This window comes from Parasteatoda tepidariorum, chromosome 7, assembly GCF_982258835.1.
Source record: "Parasteatoda tepidariorum strain Cologne lab strain chromosome 7, Ptep-v5.0, whole genome shotgun sequence".
Taxonomy (NCBI): Eukaryota; Metazoa; Arthropoda; class Arachnida; order Araneae; family Theridiidae; genus Parasteatoda; species Parasteatoda tepidariorum.
In genome coordinates, this window is record NC_141761.1 from 44642142 (window position 1) to 44661946 (window position 19805).

General features: G+C 33.6%; 1 protein-coding gene across 2 annotated transcripts in view; it reads left to right on the forward strand.

The window, feature by feature from the left end:
• The first annotated feature begins 3282 nt into the window (after window positions 1-3282).
• The window catches only part of LOC107442122 (pancreatic triacylglycerol lipase-like), a 35177-nt gene continuing 18654 nt past the window's right edge, over window positions 3283-19805 (forward strand). The window contains exons 1-3 of one of the 2 annotated variants that reach the window (XM_087167771.1): window positions 3283-3402; window positions 7403-7698; window positions 15490-15636. In XM_087167771.1, coding sequence (XP_087023897.1) covers window positions 7531-7698; window positions 15490-15636 — 315 coding nt within the window. In that variant the 5' untranslated portion in view covers window positions 3283-3402; window positions 7403-7530. Of the gene's footprint in view, window positions 3403-3590; window positions 3799-7402; window positions 7699-15489; window positions 15637-19805 lie in introns of those variants that run through there. The other variant, XM_087167770.1, reaches the window with a different exon arrangement.

Genomic DNA, 19805 nt, shown 5'->3' on the forward strand with positions numbered 1-19805 from the left:
CACTTTTCTTTAATTTAAACTTTACTCATAATAAAAAAAAAAGCATTATAATTTTTATTGTATCATTTCTAAACACGCATTAGCGGCACATTTTAAGAATTTGGCGGCACACAAAAGTGCCGCGGCACAGTGGTTGAGAATCACTGCCCTAAGGTATGTATAAATATGCAACAGAACATTGTACAAATATATGTGGATACTTAAGAAATATTAGTTGTAAGATAGTAAAACACAGAGACATGATAAATAAAAAATTTAATGGCAAGCAAAAATTAAACACCAAATAGAAATATAAAGCCCTAACATATGTAAGATAATGTAAAAAAGCATTGCAAGAACCCAAGTGGAATTAAAATCAAAAACTAATGAGAATGTAAACACAGACTTTGATATTGATATATGACAGCAATAAAATGAAATTGTCACCGAACAAGTTAAAAGAATTAAAAAAATTCTAATTATTAAAGAAATGATGGATCTGGCTTAATGAAAAGCACTTAACTGCGTTTTTCATCATGAGATTGTTTACAAATTGCTATGGGGAATAGAACACCATTAATAATAGAAAAGTGATGTGACTTTAAAAATTTATATAAAATCAGAGGGAGGGGATAAAATAAAAAGCAAAATGTCGTTTAATCAGAAACAGTTGGGAAAAAGAAATATAAAAATTTTAGATAAAAATATAAACTGCAAGATATTAATTAAAGTTGTAACGTATCAAGCTATATTAAGAAACAGTTCTATGTTTTATTAAAAAAACGTTTATTTCACACCACAACACATACAGTAACAAATATAAAGTACCCGTAACGGGATAGTGAAAAGATCATAAAACAACAAGAAAAACCCGTAACGGGATATAATGAAACTCACCCGTAGCGGGATAGATAAAATATTATAAAACAAACTAGATAAAGTGTCCGTAACGGGATATATGAGAACCTAAATTCCACACAAAACTAATTCTAAAAAATCAACAGCTCTCTGGTGTTCTAATTTTATCGTCTGCTTTTATTTTTTTAGATTTATCTCTTTATATGCTTATTTTATTTTATTTATGCTTTTGCCAGCCCGTTATTTTTTTAATATTTTTACTTTTATTCATGCTTTTGCAAACCAATTATCTTTCTTATATTTTCAAACTTTTATAAAGTGTACCAAGTCAGCGTTAACAAACGGCAAAATTTAACACAGCGAAAACCTATACCCAATCGCGACATATTTTGAAAAGATACAAATAATAAAAGTACCAGACCACCGGAAATTAGAAACTTAATAAATTCAGATAGATAATCACATAGGCGTTTGCAACAAAATGTTTTTGACCAAGAATGAGATCGAAAAAATATTAAAATAAGTAGCCAAAGTTAGCGAAAGATTCCACTTGTAGTGGATGACACGTTAATATGGCGGTCTGATACTCTAAGCCTAAATCAATGGAACATCGAACTTCAAACACTCAATGAGAAAATTGGCCATCCGGAGGCAGGAAAAGACTCACCTGGAATGCCTCGTGGGATTACAAGTTAAATTTAATTAACTTCGGGGTGAAAAAAATGGATATTTATTTCTTTTAGAAGATGTTTTTGAGGACTCCATAGGAGTTGTTGTTTCGTTGGTGGGGATATAGATCAGCTTTTCCCTAAGGTACACTGCCATACAAATCTTGATGGTTACCATTGGCCTATGACAGGGATGGGCGAACTTTTTTGGTCGAGGGCCAAAAATTGAGAAAAAAATTGTTTTGCGGACCAAGTAAAAACTTCAAAATTTAAATTTTTAAAAAAACCAATATTTAAGTTTTAATTTAAGTATTTAGTGAGATGAATGAAATTTCGATTTCATTTTTATATGAGTAGTTCCTTATATGAGGTTCGAAGTGAGATATGCTTACTTTAAGGAACGAGGCTAATTGCTTGTCTGTTAGTCTACTTCTAAAATGATTGTTTATATTTAAGATTATTTTATTTTATTTTTAATATTTTATTTTTATATTTAAGATTATTTAAGATTATTTAAGATATATTTAAGATTAAGCAAACATAGCACTGATTTCCTGAGCATGAAATATTAAGATTATAGGTACTAGCTTTGGGTAATGATTTGTAAAACTCAAACATTGGCATATTTAGAAACAACTGTATCAGATGATTGCTAGATTGTTCTCTCGTTGTAGCTTAAAATGCGCAGTCTGCCACACGTGAAGCATAATTCACCTATATTAGATTCCATAAGTTTGCTCCTCGAGAAAGACAAACGCCAATCTACAGCTATTCTATAAAGAACTTCTGCTTTCAACATTTTACCAATTGAAGCTCTCTGTGCTATTTCCATCAATTTATTTGTAGAACAAAAATAGAGAAAGTAAAAAGGTCATCAGTACTTTGTTAAAAAAGAAAGAACATAAATAGCTTTAAAAAAGTCGACAAGAAAATAGATGCATATTTTTATATTTACCCTGGATCGGCAAGTTAAAATTCTATCCGCGGGCCGGATAAAACCTTCCGACGGGCCACAGTTGGCCCGCGGGCCGTAGTTTGCCCATCTCTGGCCTATGGTATACTGCCATACAAATTTCTATGGTTGCCATAGGCCAATGGTGATGTGCCATACAAATCCTTATGGTTTCCATTGGCGTATGGTATACTGCCATACAAATTTCTATGGTTGCCATAGGAGAATGGTGACGTGCCATATAAATGCCATACAGGTCTCTATGGTTACCATAGGGCTATGGTATCTTGCCATACAAATTTCTATGGTAGCCATAGGCTTATGGGGTTTTGCCATACAAATCTCTATGATAACCTTAGGCGTATGGTATCTTGCCATATAAATTTCTATGGTAGTATACCATAGAGCAATGGTAACCATAAGGATTTCTATGGCAGTATACCATACGCCAATGGAAACCATAAGGATTTGTATGGTAACCATAGTCGTATGGTATCTTGCCATACAAATTTCTATGGTAGCCATAGGTTGCCATAGATTACCATAGGCTTCTCTATGGCAAATTTTCCTAAGGGATGAAACATGCACAAATAAAAAGCTATACCCATTCCAGGTAAGCGTTTTGCTTTCTAGTATTTTATTTTATTCCTTTTTCATCTGGCAGATTATTTCTGCGCCTCGTCTGTGGAAGGGTAGCCCCCCTCCCAAACCAGTTATACTCCTTTTCTAGAATTTGTTTCTTTGAAAGATATACAAATAAAAAGCTATACCCATGCCAAGTAAGCGTTTTGTTTTCTAGTATTTTATTTTCTTCCTTTTTCATCTTGCAGATTATTTCTGCGCCTCGTCTGTGGAAGGATAGTCCCCCTCCCAAACCAGTTATACTCCTTTTCTAGAATTAGTTTCTATGAAACATACACAAATAAAAAGCTATACCCATCACAAGTAAGTGTTTTGCTTTCTAGTATTTCATTTTCCCTTTCTCATCTTGCAGATTATTTCTAGCTTTAATACTAAAAACATGATTCAACATTCTTGTCAGATTTTTTACGCAATCGTTGAACAAATACGATTTTTTTGCCGCTGCCGGATTACCTACAATAGACATCCTATCATAATACATCAATTATATCTATATGATATTGCAAAAGCTGCATCTATTTTCTGCTGAGTAATCAATCTCCAGTTCGATTTTTCAATCCAATCCAACATCCAATTTCGTTTTTTAAGAAAAGGATACTACATAAATATCACTCCGATTTCATTTTAGTGTTCGAAGTAAAATTATGGTTACATTTTTACAAATATTTTCACTCATAGTATTGATTACTATTACCGAAAGTAAGTATAATTTTGTAATTTTACTTTAAATCTTTTAAATCCCCCCTTAAAGTCTGACATTAAATGTTATTTTTACGGTTCTTATGAAATTTAAAGCTTGCCGCAGTTTTCTCCTTTTTATTTGAAAAAAAAAGTATTGTTTAATCTAATTAAAGAATTTGAAAATTCAACTCTTTTTTATGCCTTAATTGAAGGAATTGTTAAAAGCCAATTTTACGAATTATGAGATGGAGTCCTTTTTATTCAGCAATTAATCCGTTGCCAGCATTCCTATTAATTAAAATTTGAGAAATATTAACTTATAAAAAAAATCGCAGTTGTATCGCTTTCCCAGTTAAAACCAACTTTAGGTGTTATTTTTCATATGTTTTTATAAAAAGTTAAGACAGTTGCAGTTTTCTTAGTGATATTTAATCCTGTCTCAATGCTGCGATCTGCATCGGCCATTTCTCTAGTTGCTAGACTCACTATCGGTCATTTCTGTAGTGGCTAGACTCACTATCGGCCATTTCTCTAGTTGCTAGACTCACTATCGGCCATTTCTCTAGTGGCTAGACTCACTATCGGTCAATTCTTTAGTGGCACCGGTGGTGTGATGTAGGCCTGTTAGGTTTCTTAAAATTAGAAATCTCACACTTCACTAAGCGCGAAGTTTAAATAAGTGATTGAATAGGTAAAATCGTTCTTCTAGAATAAAATAATGAGTCCTTCCTATTCAAAAACGTTAGCTGTATTTTTATTAGTTAAAAACTGTGAAATGTTAACAAACAGGAAAAAAATCGCTGTTGTATCCAGATATTTTTTTCGTTAAAAACACCTTTAAGTTTATTTGTCATACTTCTTATAAAATGAAAAACTTGTTGCAGTTTTTTAAACGATATTTAATCCAGTAAGAGTATTTAAAAGTTTAACTTTTTACTTTGAGCCAAATTTAAATAAGTGAATGAATAGAATGAATAGTTAAGAGCCTCATCTACAAAGTAAGATGAAGAGTCTTTATTTAACGATTAATACGTTAGCAGTTGACCCTATTGTTGATGTAAAAAAAACTAAGGGGGTGTTGACTAATAAAAAAAAATCTCAGTTTTTGAATAACTTACCCCAAACACCTTCCTCTGCCCTATTTCAGAAAATTTAAGAAAAATGTCCGTCTATAATTGAAACTCTTGCTAAATTTTATTCTAGTTGCAGCCCGCACTTTTTGAAGTTATTTATTTTTTTCTGATTTTGATTAGTAATAGAATTTCTCTTGCGTTTACTTTGTCTTAAAAAAAATAATGCTTTATGGCTGTTCTTAATATTGCACAGAAAATACGGGGTAAAACATTACAATTCATTGCACGTAAAATCTATAGCGTATGGGATGCGTTGGAAGGGCAATAATTCGTCATCGATTTTATTTGTTCGAGAATAATGTTTATCAAAATAATTAAGTAATTTTATGTTATTGGCATCCTTAAGTATTTCTATTATAGATACTTTTACTTAGACTATAATTGTATATTTCAGTTTTTACATTTTTTTAAAAATTTTGCTATCATAAACTCATCAGCAATCAATTTCAATCATTACTTTTTAAAGTTTCTACAGCATGTGCATTAAAAGCTTTTCTCATCAACATATGAGAAGGTTTTTATTATTATAATAGCTTCTCAACTTTAATTAATTAGATTCGATATTTCCTAAAGACGGAATATTATTTACATTTGAGTTTCGATGGTATTCACTTTAATAAAACTGAAATTAAATTTATTTAAAAGGAAAATAAACAGTTCTACGAACAATATTTCTTTAGGTTAGGAAAAATTTCACAGCTGCTCAAATACAACACTCAACACGTTAATTCTTTACGTCATCTTTTGAAACAAAAGATGATATAAGGATGATTTTTGAAACAAAAGATGATTTTGAAAAAGAGATTTAATTTTTACATCATTTCTCAACTACTTTTTTTTTCTTGCAAACGTTTACGAAACAATTAAAATCTCTAGGTGTTTTGGGGATGCAACAATATTGCAATAAGTTAAATAATAAAAATAATGTTTTTTTTTTCTTCAAGTCGTTACTATTTTTAGTCATAGGCTTCCTTGTAAAGAACGTTTTTGATCGTTATTTGTAGGTATTGCTGCTGCTTTAATGTGTTTTTATTTACTTTTCAAAATTTGTTTTTAACTATATTTCTAAATTTTAAGTTAACTGTTAATGTATTTTAATTTTTAGCCTCGAAAAAAAAATCAATATTTTTAGAAGAAAAAACAATTCTTTCTTATTTCCCTAAAACACTTTTAATCTATCAAAAGGCACAATTTAAATATGCAATTAATTAGTCAATGCAGACGATAATCTAAATTGCGAAGTCTGATGGAAGAAAAAAAACGTATTTTCTCTGAATAAACATATGTACCTTTTTTTTCGACGGATTCTAAACTTTTTATATGACGGGGATCATCTTATGGCTCATCAATGGCCCAATAATTTGAAACTGTTGCGGAGTGCTTTACTTTTTATTTAAAGAAAGTAAGTCTTACACCTAACTTATTCGAATATCTGATGTGTGTCTCTGGAAATATTAAGATTGCATGTTTATATTTGAAAACTAAATCATTATATTAGAGATTGTTCAGCGAAACGATTTTTTGTCTTTATGTGAACAAGTAATATGCTATTTTATTTACTTTATATCTTATTTCGAGTCGAAGTAGCTTAAATAGTTCCCAGTTCAGTGTGTAATATACACTCTATAACAAAAAAAATCGACGCACCAAGAAGGAGTTGTCCGATTGAAACGAAAATTGGTGGATAGGAAGACAATGTACAGAATAGTAAATGATTATAATTTCAGAACAATTGAATAATTTATTGCAGAGTTACAGTAACAAGTTCAATATGGTGTTGACCCGCCTCTAGCCTGGATACAAGCTGCCACACGGCGTGGCATGAACCGATAAAGCTCCCGGATGGTCTCTTGCAGTATTTACTGGCAAATTCGATCCAATTGTCGAACGAGGTCATCAACATTCCGTGCCAGATGCAATCGCCTTCCCATCATATCCCAGACATGCTCGATGGGAGAGAGATCTGATGATCTGGCAGGCCAAGGAAGAGTTTGACAAGCTTGCAGACAGTTCATAGCAACACGTGCCGTATGTGGTCTGGCATTGTCCTGCTGAAAAACCAGCCCAGGGCGCAGCAAAAGGAACGGTAGCAAAACAGGTCTTAGGATGTCGTCGACGTACCGCTGTGCAGTAAGTGTACCTCTAATGACGACCAAAGAGGTCCGGCTGTCAAAGGAAATGGCACCCCAGACCATAATGCCTTGTTGAGGGCCGGTGTGGCGTGCAATAGTGAAGGCAGGATCCCCCCTCTGCCCTGTGTTTCTCCAAACACGTCTTCAATGATCGTCAGGACACAGTTGGAAGCGGGATTCGTCGCTAAAGACTATACGTCCCCAGTCTGCATCATTCCAGCCTGATCGAGCGTCGATTTTGCGCGTCTTAGTGCGTTCTTGGTGCGTCGATTTTTTTGTTATAGAGTGTAATAATGTCAGTATCTTTTAAGCCATGCTGAACTTCTGTTACAATGAACTATCCTTTTCCTTCCATAGCGTATGATCCGTTCGAAGGATTCTTCCAACAAGAAGGCCCCTGTTTTGAAACTGTAAATGACGACTGTTGTGATACAACACTAAGACAAGTCTACACACCTCCTTACAAGGGATCAAACATTAACGCTATGAATACAAAACTATGGCTCTTCACTGTTAGAAATCCTGACAAGGCAGAACCATTACATAAATGTGGTGGCAAACTACCAGAAGATAGCGAGTTTGATAAAAATGTAGATACCGTAGTAATTAGTCATGGATATGCGGATGGTGTATGTCGAACAGCCTGGATGAGGGTAAAGTATAATTTTTATACATGTTAAAGTTAATAATTTAATTAATTTGCTACAAAATCACCTCTGTTCATTTTTTCCAAGAATTTTACAAGAGAACTATTTAACTTGTGGTATGTGGATGATCATCTAGAAAGAAAATTATTTTCTGCCAACTTATAATATAAATGTAAACCTTACGATTAAACGTCTGAGTTGTGTCAATTGCACGAAAATGGAGTCTTTTCCTTACATTCAAAAAGAAACAACTAATTCATAATGTAATTTTCCTGAAATTTTTGATGCATTCTCTCGAATATCCTCTAAAATTAATTGGCTTTTTTTTAAATGAATAAAAAAAAATTTTAAAAAAACTAGCTATTTTTCCTAACTGTATTCATTGCTGAGCTAAAATAACTGGACATTTATGAATGTGCTATTCTAAAATCATTCTATAATATTGTACAACGTAAAAAATGTCCGTTCGATAGAGAAAAAAAAGTGATTCATTAAATTTTTTTTCGAAAAATAACGTATATGTAATAATTTTTTGTTTACCAAACATAATTTTTTTTAAAAATCCACATTTTAGCTTGGCGACTTTACGTATTTTAACAGCACACAATTCTAGATGGCAAAGCACGAATACGCCATTTCAGGAGAAAACCAAATGTATTTTAAAATTTCCTGAACGCTTACTTTAAGTCCTATCTTTAGTGTAGTTTTGGGTTCCAGACATTATCAGACCTTCAAAAGTTTTAATCGGTTTTAAAATCAAGACTGAAACAAAAATGCTTTCTATTCCCATGACTATTCACACGTTAATGGTGAAATCACGTGGTGCCATTGGTAAAGCGGGCAGTGGTGGACTGCACTCAGTAATTGCCTAAATTATAACCCCCACCCCTAACAGTATGCTGATTGCTCTTCTAGTTGGCCGAAAAATATATCGAAATATATTATGCCAAGTTCTAAATTTGGGATATTGTCATCAGGATTAGATTTACAATTAGAATAAAATGCATTTAAAAATGCTTTATTTAAGCATTTAACGAACTATTCTCAGCGAATTTAAGAACTGATTTAAAAACTTGCACTTTTATGTACACCGAAGAGCCATTACATTATGACCACACTGCTAATAACACGTAGGATCACCTTTAGCCCTCAAAACTGCTAGCACCCGCCGTGGCATTGATTCCACAAGGTGGTGATAGGTAGTCTGAGGTATCTGGTACCAAGCGCTCACCAACTGGTCCTGCAATTCCCTCACATTGCAAGGGGGTATCGTGGCAGCAGGAATTTGGTTTTCCAAGTAAGACCACAAATGCTCTATTGGATTAAGGTCAGGGGAATTTGGGGGCCAAGACATGACTTGAAAGTCACTGGAATGTTCCTCGAACCAATCCATGACGATTCGACCCTTATGACATGGTGCATTATCCTGTTGGTAAACACCATCCCCCGCAGGAAAAACTGTTGCCATGAATGGGTGAACTATGTTCAAGTAGCTTAGAGCCGTCAGGGATTGTTCTATGAGGAATATGGGTCCTAGTATGCCTCATGAAAACATTGTTCTAGGGCGAACCCATTGTTATAGATGGAGGGTGGTCATAATGTAATGGCTCTTAGGTGTAGATACCTCTACAGAACTGCGAATTCAACTGTTTGACATTAAACCTATTATAATAAAAATTTCGTTGATGAAACGATTATAGGAAAAAAATTACATTTTCCACAATAAATTTTACCAAAACAATTAGTTGTCTTTCTTTGGTTAATATATGCACTTATCCTTATAAATTTTATTTATATATTTGGAATTTCTTTAAAAGATGCTCGATCATCTAGGGTTCCGTAAAAATTGGAAACCGCTGGATTAAGCAATTTGTTTCGAAAAAGTGATAACAAAAACATTTTAATTCCTTCCACTTACACAAATTCCTCATAAAAAGGTGTCATTGATTTTGAAAACTTACTTAATTTTTTCAATTCCTACTATTAGTACACACTCTTCCTATGGGTTATAGTTATTCATAATCCCCTCCGAGGTTTCGAAGCGTTATAGTAAAAAAACGAAGACGAATATGGCAAAAAAGAACATATGAAATTATTCCGAAAGTATTCAAGTTTTAATTTAAGCAGTTGCCGGTAGATGGCAGTAACATGTACTACTGAAGCCAGTTGTAGTAAAGAAAAATTGCGTTTACAGGCGGAGGGAATTGGGTATACTATAGCCTACGTCACAGGTTGTGTTATTCCTACTAAATTTAACCCATGAACGGCATTTTCTGCGAGCCTAATTCAAGCCACAAATAAACAAACTGAAGTGAGTACGAAATGCGGGTTTCTCTTAAAGCATATTTATTTCATGAACACAAACATCAATATAACATAAACTAAATTAAACATTATGGGTCGTCCTGCGACCAAGCTAGCTAGTGAAAAAGTTGAAAAGGTAAGTGGCTGTTCTTCCTCTGAAGGACAGAATATATATCACTAGGATCACAGGGTTGCTTTTACCTGAAGATCTTAAATCGCCAAGCTGGCGGTAAGACTGGTGAGAGTGGCGAGCACCGCACACTCCCCCCGCAGTGTATCACTTACTATACTTTTTTGGAAAACGCACAGTTCTTCCAAACCTATTTTTGGTCTCCCGCATTACAGGAGTACACGGTATTTCAAACTTTAGAGTCTTAGTTATTTCAGAAGGTTGTAATAATTCACTTTCAATGAAGGCAGGTTTCACACGATCTATGGAGATTGTCGACTTCCGACCTCTAATATCAACTTCAAAAGTTTTATCAGTTCTCTGAATCACTTTAAAAGGTCCATCGTAAGGGGCTTGCAAGGGTTTCTTCACAGCATCATTCCTAATGAAGACATGACTACATTCTTTTAAGGCTGGATGCACAAACACTGACTTTGTAAAGTGGCTGGAAGCTGGAGATGGTCTGATAGTAGAGAAATGTTTCCTTAAATCCTCGACTAGTTGAATTGGGGACGAGTCCATTGTTGTTGAGTCAAAAAATTCTCCTGGAAGACGAAGTGTTGTCCCGTACACGAGCTCTGCTGATGATGACTGTAGATCTTCCTTATATGCTGCTCGAAAACCCAACAGGATAGCTGGTAAGGCGTCTGACCAATGGTCTGTACTGTAGGCCTTGAGTGCAGCTTTCAAGGGTCGGTGCAATTGTTCTATCATCCCATTACTTTGAGGATGGTAAGGTGAGGATCGAACTCTTTTGATGCCCAGAAGTTGTGCTAGCGCTTTGAAGAGTCTACTTTCGAACTGGCGACCCTGGTCGGTCGTTATCACTGAAGGTGATCCAAAGCGAGCAATCCAGGTCTTAAGGAAAGCTTCCGCTACTGTCTCCGCTGTAATGTCAGGAATTGGAACAGCTTCCACCCATCTAGTGTATCTGTCGATCATTGTCAAGCAGTATGAAAATCCTTTAGATGGTGGTAATGGGCCAACGATATCAAGATGTATATGGTCAAAGCGTTTGGACTGTATTGGAAAATTAAAAATAGGGGATTTAGTATGCCTTATTATTTTAGATTTCTGGCATGGAATGCAGTGTCTAGACCACATATTACAATCTCTATTCAAATTAGGCCAAATAAATCTATTACTAATCAATTTATTAGTTGCTTTTATTCCTGGGTGTGATAAGTTATGAATAGTATCAAATATTTGTTTACGAAATTGTTTTGGAATAAAAGGTCTAACGTTTTTAGTAGAAATATCACAATATAAAATAGTGTTCGAATCTGGCATATTTACTTTTTTTAAATCCAAACTTTGGGAATTTTTGATTAAATAGTTCAATTCTTTGTCATTTTCCTGAGCTTTTGCAATTTCGCTGTAATCTATAGGATTTGGCATATTTATAGATGCTATTCTTGATAACGCATCTGCAGTTATATTGTCAGAACCATTTAGGTGTCTTAGATCTGTTGTAAACTGCGATATAAAATCTAATTGACGAGCTTGACGTGGTGAAAATTTATCTAACTTTTGCTTAAATGCATAGGTGAGTGGTTTGTGATCTGTGAACAAAACGAAATTTCGTGCTTCGAGCATATACCTGAATTGTTTGATTGAAGCGTATGCAGCAAGCAACTCCCTATCATATGCGCTATAGCGTTTTTCAGTTTCGGATAACTTGCGCGAAAAAAATGCTAACGGCTGAAGATGTTCATTTTCTGTTTGAAATAATGCTCCCCCAATAGCAAAATCCGAGGCATCTACTTGCAGTACTAAATTTGCATCGGGGTTAGGATGAGCAAGCAGCGTAGCGTTCGCTAAAAGAGTTTTGCAGTTTTGGAATTCGCTTATTGCTTGTTCTGACCAGTTAATCATACGATTATCATTGCGCTTTGAGCCTTTTAAAAAATCGTTTAAGAGAGTTTGGTTATGAGCTGCGCGAGGTAGAAAACGACGAAAAAAATTTAGAAGTCCGAGAAATCTTCTCAATTCCTTAATTGATTTTGGTTGTGGGTAATTTAAAATAGGGTCTACTTTATTGGGTAATGGTTTGGTGCCATCCTTAGTTATTAAGTGGCCCAAAAATGAAATCTCTGGCACACCAAACAGACATTTTGATACATTTACCGTTAAACCGTATTTATTTAATTTTTGAAACACGGTCTGAACATGCATTTTATGCTGTTCTTCTGATTCACTAAAAATAAGGATATCATCGAGGTAAACATAGCAAAAAGGCAAATCTCCCAGAATTTCATTCATGAACCTCTGAAAAGTTTGCGCGGCTCCACATAGACCGAAATTTAAGAAAGGAAACTCAAAAAGCCCAAAAGGCGTACACACAGCAGTTTTTTGTATGTCATCTGGGTGTACTGGGATATGAAAATAAGCACGGACTATATCAATCTTAGAAAAAATATTTTTGTTATTCAGCGCGTGTGTGAAATCTTGTATGTGGGGAATAGGGTACCGATCCGGAGTTGTCACGGCGTTTAATTTCCTATAGTCTCCAACTGGTCAAATACTTCCCGAGCTTTTAGTAACGACATGGAGTGGAGAGGACCATGGTGACTTCGAAGGCCGGCAAATACCCTGCTCTAACATAAATTGAAATTCTTGTTTTACAACATCGTATATTTTTGGACTTAATCGCCTAGGTTTATTGTGTATAGGCGGACCAGTTGTATCGATGTAATGCACAGTATTATGACACGCCTGCTTAATTTTTGGTGTTAATTTAGTTAATTCCGGAAAATTTGATAATAATTTATGATAATATGTGTCACCTGAAATTAATTTTACTGAAAAAACATTAGTTTTGGCAGTTATGCCCAATAAAGAAAGATTAGTGACACCATCAATTAATTTACGACGTTTTAGGTCTATCAACAGTCCAAAGTGCTCTAAAAAATCTGCTCCTATAATTGGAATAGGCACCGTAGCAACTAAAAATTTCCATTTAAAGTCTCTTCGTAATCCTAAATTAATGTTCAATAATTTACTTCCGTAGGTAAAAATTTTTGAATTATTAGCTGCAGTTAACTGTAAGGGACCAGGATGTAAATTTTTAATCATTTTTGGGACGGGCAAGCAGCTCACATCTGAACCTGAATCCACTAAAAATTTTAAATGAGTTTTTTTATCATATACAAATAAGCGACACGAACGTACGGCTGTCGGATCTTTTGTCGCTGTAATAGCGACAGCCGGCTTTAGTTTTCCTGGTTATTGTTGTATGAACACGGTGAACAACATTTTCTAGCTTTTTGGCCGAATTTCGAATGATAAAAACAGATTTCAGACGATGTTTTCCGATCCCTAGAGCTAGATGTATATCTACGAAAATTATTATATCTTGTTCGAGAATGATTGCGTGATCTCTCGCGAGAAAATTTTTCAACTTGCTGGCTAAGTGCAGCTATTTGCTGGCGAAGTGCACATACTTCCTGATATAGCGGGTTCGATGTTGACGGATTTTCTCGTGTTTTTGCTGAGAGTAAGGGATTCGAACTCGTGGCGTTATTCGTTGCACAAACATTTGGAAGGGAATCCGTTCTAACTTCGGCTATTTTATCCGCTAGCTTAGCTAAATTTTCTAGCGACTCTGAGCTAACGGAAAGAATTGTTTGTATCTCTGATGGTAAACGCTGCAGCCATAAGGTTTTCAAAAAATCCTCATTTAAAGATGTACCTGCCAGCGTTTGCATTTTCCTCAATAAATGGGACGGTTTGTCGTCTCCTAATTGTAATTCAGAAAGAAGTTTTCGGATTTGCTTACTTTCAGAGTCTGTAAATTCCGCGATAAGTCTTTCTTTAAGAGTATGGTATTTATTTGCAGTTGGAGGATTAAACAAAATATCTGAAACTGCTGATAAAGTCTCTGGGTCTATTGCTGCAATGATATTGTTATATTTAGTTTGGTCGTTAGTAATTCCTGATAAATCAAAATTGCTTTCTGCCTGAACAAACCAAAGTTTGATATTATTTCTCCATATTGGTGGTAGTTTAACAGCTATACGAGCAATTTGTGCTTCGGCAAGATTCTGCTCACCTTCATTTGGCATTTTGAACTTTAAATAGAAGCAAGTTTAAACAGCTAAAACTAATTCATGTATTAACGTAATTTGACAAGTATTTTAAGTTTAGAATTGACTAGTTACCTAAATATAAATACTACCACTGATAACTTAATGACTAAGAGGGAGAAATTGCATACCTAAACCAAGCGAATGACCATAAAAACATACTTGAATCGTCGCCAGCTAGCTTTGTAATGCCATAATTCATACAGTATAATCCAAGGGTTCTTCCATGAAAGTTGATTTTAGCATGTTACGAAGTCCGGGTCACCACTGAAGTGAGTACGAAATGCGGGTTTCTCTTAAAGCATATTTATTTCATGAACACAAACATCAATATAACATAAACTAAATTAAACATTATGGGTCGTCCTGCGACCAAGCTAGCTAGTGAAAAAGTTGAAAAGGTAAGTGGCTGTTCTTCCTCTGAAGGACAGAATATATATCACTAGGATCACAGGGTTGCTTTTACCTGAAGATCTTAAATCGCCAAGCTGGCGGTAAGACTGGTGAGAGTGGCGAGCACCGCAAAACGAAGTGTTTGATCGTTTAAATAGCTGCTCGCCAGATTTTATTGCATTATAAAGAAAAGTAATTGATATTCGATTTTTGATTAATAATTGATTTATGTGGATAGTGGCATTTATGTGGATAGTGGCATAGAATTTAGCATTGCGTCATGGTAAATGTTATTCCTACTAAGTGGAAGTAGTTGTGTTTTTTTATATTATACCCAATTATGAATAACCCTGTATTTATATATCTTGTTCAAATTTTCAATCGTTAATAAAATACTTTTTATTCATCCACTCAAATTCAAATACATTTTTTTAAGCTTGTAGAGGCACTTGAAGTTAATACAGTTTTTTCAAATATCAACTCACTAATTATATTTAATCTATTTTATATAATTCTCTTACGTGGTTCCCAAATTTTGGCTGTATTTCTTTTCCGCCAGTGGCAACATTTTCTTTGTTTTGTTTACGTTTTGAAAACACCAAAGCATTCTGCCTTTTAATGATGTGTTTCTGATCTAATATATATAATTCTCTTACGTGGCTCCCAAATTTTGGCTGAAGTTCTTTGTACAACTAAATAAGCCAGCGAGCGCCAGCGAGCAGGGGGCGAAGCCTCCTAGTTAATTATATTTAATTAATTACTTTTAGTTTTATACCCAAGAAAAAATTTTCTTTGGTGACCTAAAGAATTGACTTTAAATTTTCTTTTATATTGCTTGTTTTTCAGGAAATGAAAGATCAACTTTTCATACGCGGGAAATACAATGTAATATTAATTGACTGGACCTGGGGAAATTTTATTGATATAGCTGAAGCTTCTGTCAATGCTATTGTTACTGGTAAAGATACTGCATTCGTCGTCATGAACATCATGGTACAGTTAGCATTTTGGAAATATTTTGCTTGTTTTTTCAGAAAACAAATCGTTATGAGGCAGTCTAATTTTAATATATATTTTTTTTTAATTATTGCAGTGAAGATAATATTTGAAAATTTTTATTTATTTGTTTTAATTAAAGCAAAGTACTGTTTCCATAAAATATTAACAACACACATCAACGTTGAAAAAAAGTAATAAAAGTAAAAACACAAGAATCATATTATTTCTAAAACAGTTAGATTTTGTTGTTAATTTGGTGAAAGGTTAGCATTAATTAAGATCTAAATGAAGATAGGTTTACTCCTTGAAACAAATATAAATAAAGCAAGAATTCAGCAAGCAGAAATATATCAAAAAATGTACAAACTATAGTTTTGGTTCTATTAAACAGGAGCCTTTCTCAGTGTTAAAACACAAAATGATAGAAAAAGTAAGGAGACATTGCAATGAGGTAAAAATAATTTAACAAATAGATTCAGGCTTGAATAAAATAATAAAAGAAGGGAGATAAGAAACTTTTGAGTGATAGATGAATACATGATGAGAGTAAAATGTAGAAATTAAATTAAAATAGATTTACTTCCAAATAATACGAAAGAATGAAATATCGAAAAGTTCATTGGTTACATTATTAGAATTTTTCAAAATATGGACTTCGGAAAATCGTTCCATATTTAGAAAACTTAGGTAATGATCACACTAGTGAAAATTTCTTTTCAAATGTTTGAATGCCTATTTTAATTTCTACATCTTGCTTACTTCGGCTTCTCACCTACCCCTGAACACGCCTGTTTCTTACCTAGCAGCTTTTATTATCTTGCTCAAGCCTGCGTTCCTCTGCCCTTATTGGTTAAGCCATTTTTTTTCTAATCATAACGTGTTTGTTTCATGTTTTCTACTTTCATTTTGAGCTCAAACTCCGAGGAAAATTCCCTTTTATAGAACCTAAGCTATAGTTTTCACTGCTGAGTCATTATTTATACTTTATTAACGTTGTTCAGATGGAACATTGCAACAGATAGATAGAAGAAAATAATAAATATATCAACGAGAAAAAAAATTAGAGTAAAAATTTTTAAAGATAATGAATTAAGTCACTTGATGTATGGTAAGGTCGAGAAATAATATGGTCGGAAATAAGTAATTTATTTAATCGGATAATAATTAATTTACGTGATCTGGTGATTAGTCGGACTTGCCTAAGAATGGATCTAAATGGGAAAATTGAATGTCAAAACTAGAACTTAGTACAATAACTTTTACTAGTAAAGTAACTTATTAAAGTATTTAGTACTAAGTAATTTACTTTTATTAAGCCTTTTATTAGTAAAGGACTGAGTAAAAAAACTTTCACTACCTTTAACAAGAGTAAAGTATTTATGAAATTGCTTTGTGAAATTTCCATCAATTCTCAAATAGTGCTTTTCTTTTTATGTGGGGCAGGATCTGCAAATATATAGTTTGTCTATGTATGGAGCTTACCTAGCCATTCGTCTAGATCAGTGGTGATGACTATGATTACAGGATTTAACTACACTGCTGACCACCGTAAATGCAACACCCTGAAGGAAGCATGCAAATAACATGAAATTTACATCATGCATTAGCGGAGGTGAGATATGCAAATGATTAGAATTTCAGCGCAGACGCACATTATGCGCGCCTGTGGCGCCACTTCAAAGCGCTACTTAAGGCTTGGAGATTTCGACGATTTCAAGTTCGGCAATTGTGTTTTTCTTGTGGTTTTTTAAAAAAACGATCAATTATGCCTCGTAGAAAACAGCGATCATCTTATGATCAAGTATCCGAATTCGACAGAGGAAGAATAGTGGCCTACCGAGATTGTGGATTATCTTTCAGGGAAATCAGTAGTCGTGTTGGACGAAATCAAATAACTCTAATGCGGATATGTGAGCGTTGGATGCAGGAGGGTACGATAGACCGACGTGTTCGATTGCATCCACCTCAGTGCACCACTTCACGTGATGACAGACGAATTGTGCGCATGGCAGTGACTGATCGCTCAGTCACATCACAAACCATAGCACAGCACATTCAGTCTGTAACGCATCATCCAGTGTCTGCGCGTGCCATTCGTCACCGTTTACAGCAGAGTTGTCTGTCCGCAAGACGTCCATTGCTTCGTGTACCCTTTACGCAGAACCGTACACTCTAAAAACTGTACCGCTGATTTCAGAGGCACATTTGGATCGTTTGTGCCTCTGAATTTTAAGGGCACAACGTGCCTTTAAAAATGAAAGGCACAATGTACCTCTGATTTCAGAGGCACAATTGGATCGTTTGTGCCTCTGAATTTTAAGGGCACAACGTGCCTTTAAAAATGAAAGGCACAATGTACCTCTGATTTCAGAGGCACATTTGGATCGTTTGTGCCTCTGAATTTTAAGGGCACAACGTACCTTTAAAAATGAAAGGCACAATGAACCTCTGATTTCAGAAGCAAAATCAGATGTACCTCTTAGCTTGAAAGGTACATTGTACCTTAGATTTTGCTTTTATGAACCACTCATTGAAATAAGCATTTAGTCGTACCAAAACCTGTTACTTACCAGATTTGAACTCACTTTTTTTTACCCATTTGTAATTTGCTTGCACTTCATATAAAAAGGGGTTTACACTATTACCAAGATATTAATTATAATAATTCTTAATGAAAAATATTTCTGAATTCTTTGAATATTGGCCACTTGAGGTGATCATCTCAAGGGATTCCATCTAAGGCTTTTTCATAGGCAATTATAAAATATGTAAATTTACACAATTTCTTTAATTATGTAGCGTTTAATGATACTTCAACAATTACAATGATGTTTTTCTAATCAGATATAGGTATAAAAAAATAATATTTATTTCTGTTTATTCCAAGTCAATATAATTCATGGATTTTTTTTCCAAAAAGTATCCTCAAAATGGAAATTTCTTATAAATTTAGATATTTTTTAAATATTTAGAGATTTAATAAAATAGCTTTATAAGAATCAAAATTAAACACTAAATATCATGAAATCTAATATCTTTTATTTTCACACATAAAGAACAATATTACATAATTTAGTAACAGTTGCACACAAATATGGAAAAATATAGAACTTTCACAATATTTTAAAATTATAGATGTAGATTTTGAACAATTTGTATGTTTTATAACATCAAATATGTTTAATCAAATGACTTTACAAGTGTAAAATCAAAGATTTCTTTCTACTGAAATGAATTTTTTTTTAAAAGCCTGATTTTGGCGAAGCATATTAACCCATTAGGCGCCATCATTCCTATTTTGGGAACATTAGCTTTCAATTTTTTTAGAACTAACTGTACTTAATATTATTTAATTGACAATTTTATTTGAGCTCTGAATATATGTTTTTTGAAAGCTTGTTTCAGAATTTTTATTTTTTATAGTATTTTAAAAATCGTGAAATTTCGCATTTTTATCCCCAATCATTAAACATGCATTTGTTTTAAAAATATTATTAAAATAAAAATTATTTTAACTTAAACTTGATTACAACAATCTAATGTACAAAATAAAACTAATCCATAGAGAAAATGTACAATGGCTAGTTTACAATTGAAGAAAAAAGACCTTGTTCCCTTTTGGGGGAAAGTATTGGCGAAAGCTGTTTTCAAACGAAAAACAAGATGCAGATTATTTTAGCAGAAAAAATATTTTTTCATGACAATAATATATGCACTAATTTAATAACGCAGAACATAGCGTCGATTCAGGTTTATCTTTATATTACTACACTAATCTAATACGTTGCCAAAAATAAACCTCAATCTATGTTTATTTCCTCCCCTCAAACACGATAAAACATCTGCATTTTTCAATCTCTCCCCCATTCATTGCACGTTTACTCCTCCCCAACAGCAAAATGACTCTAAATTTCTATTTGCATTTTTATAAAATTATTAATTTATAATAAATTTGTATTATGTTTAAAAGTTTCCTACAGAAAAAATCTATCATAAAAAATTTCTAACATTTTCCTTTGGCTAAGAATTTTAAAATCTGGCAAATAATTTGAAATACTTAGTATAGGCTATGTATATATATATAGTAATATCATAATTAAAGGTCAATAAAGAAAAAGTGCAGGTAAAAAAAGAAAACACAACACCGGAGGAAAAATTATAAT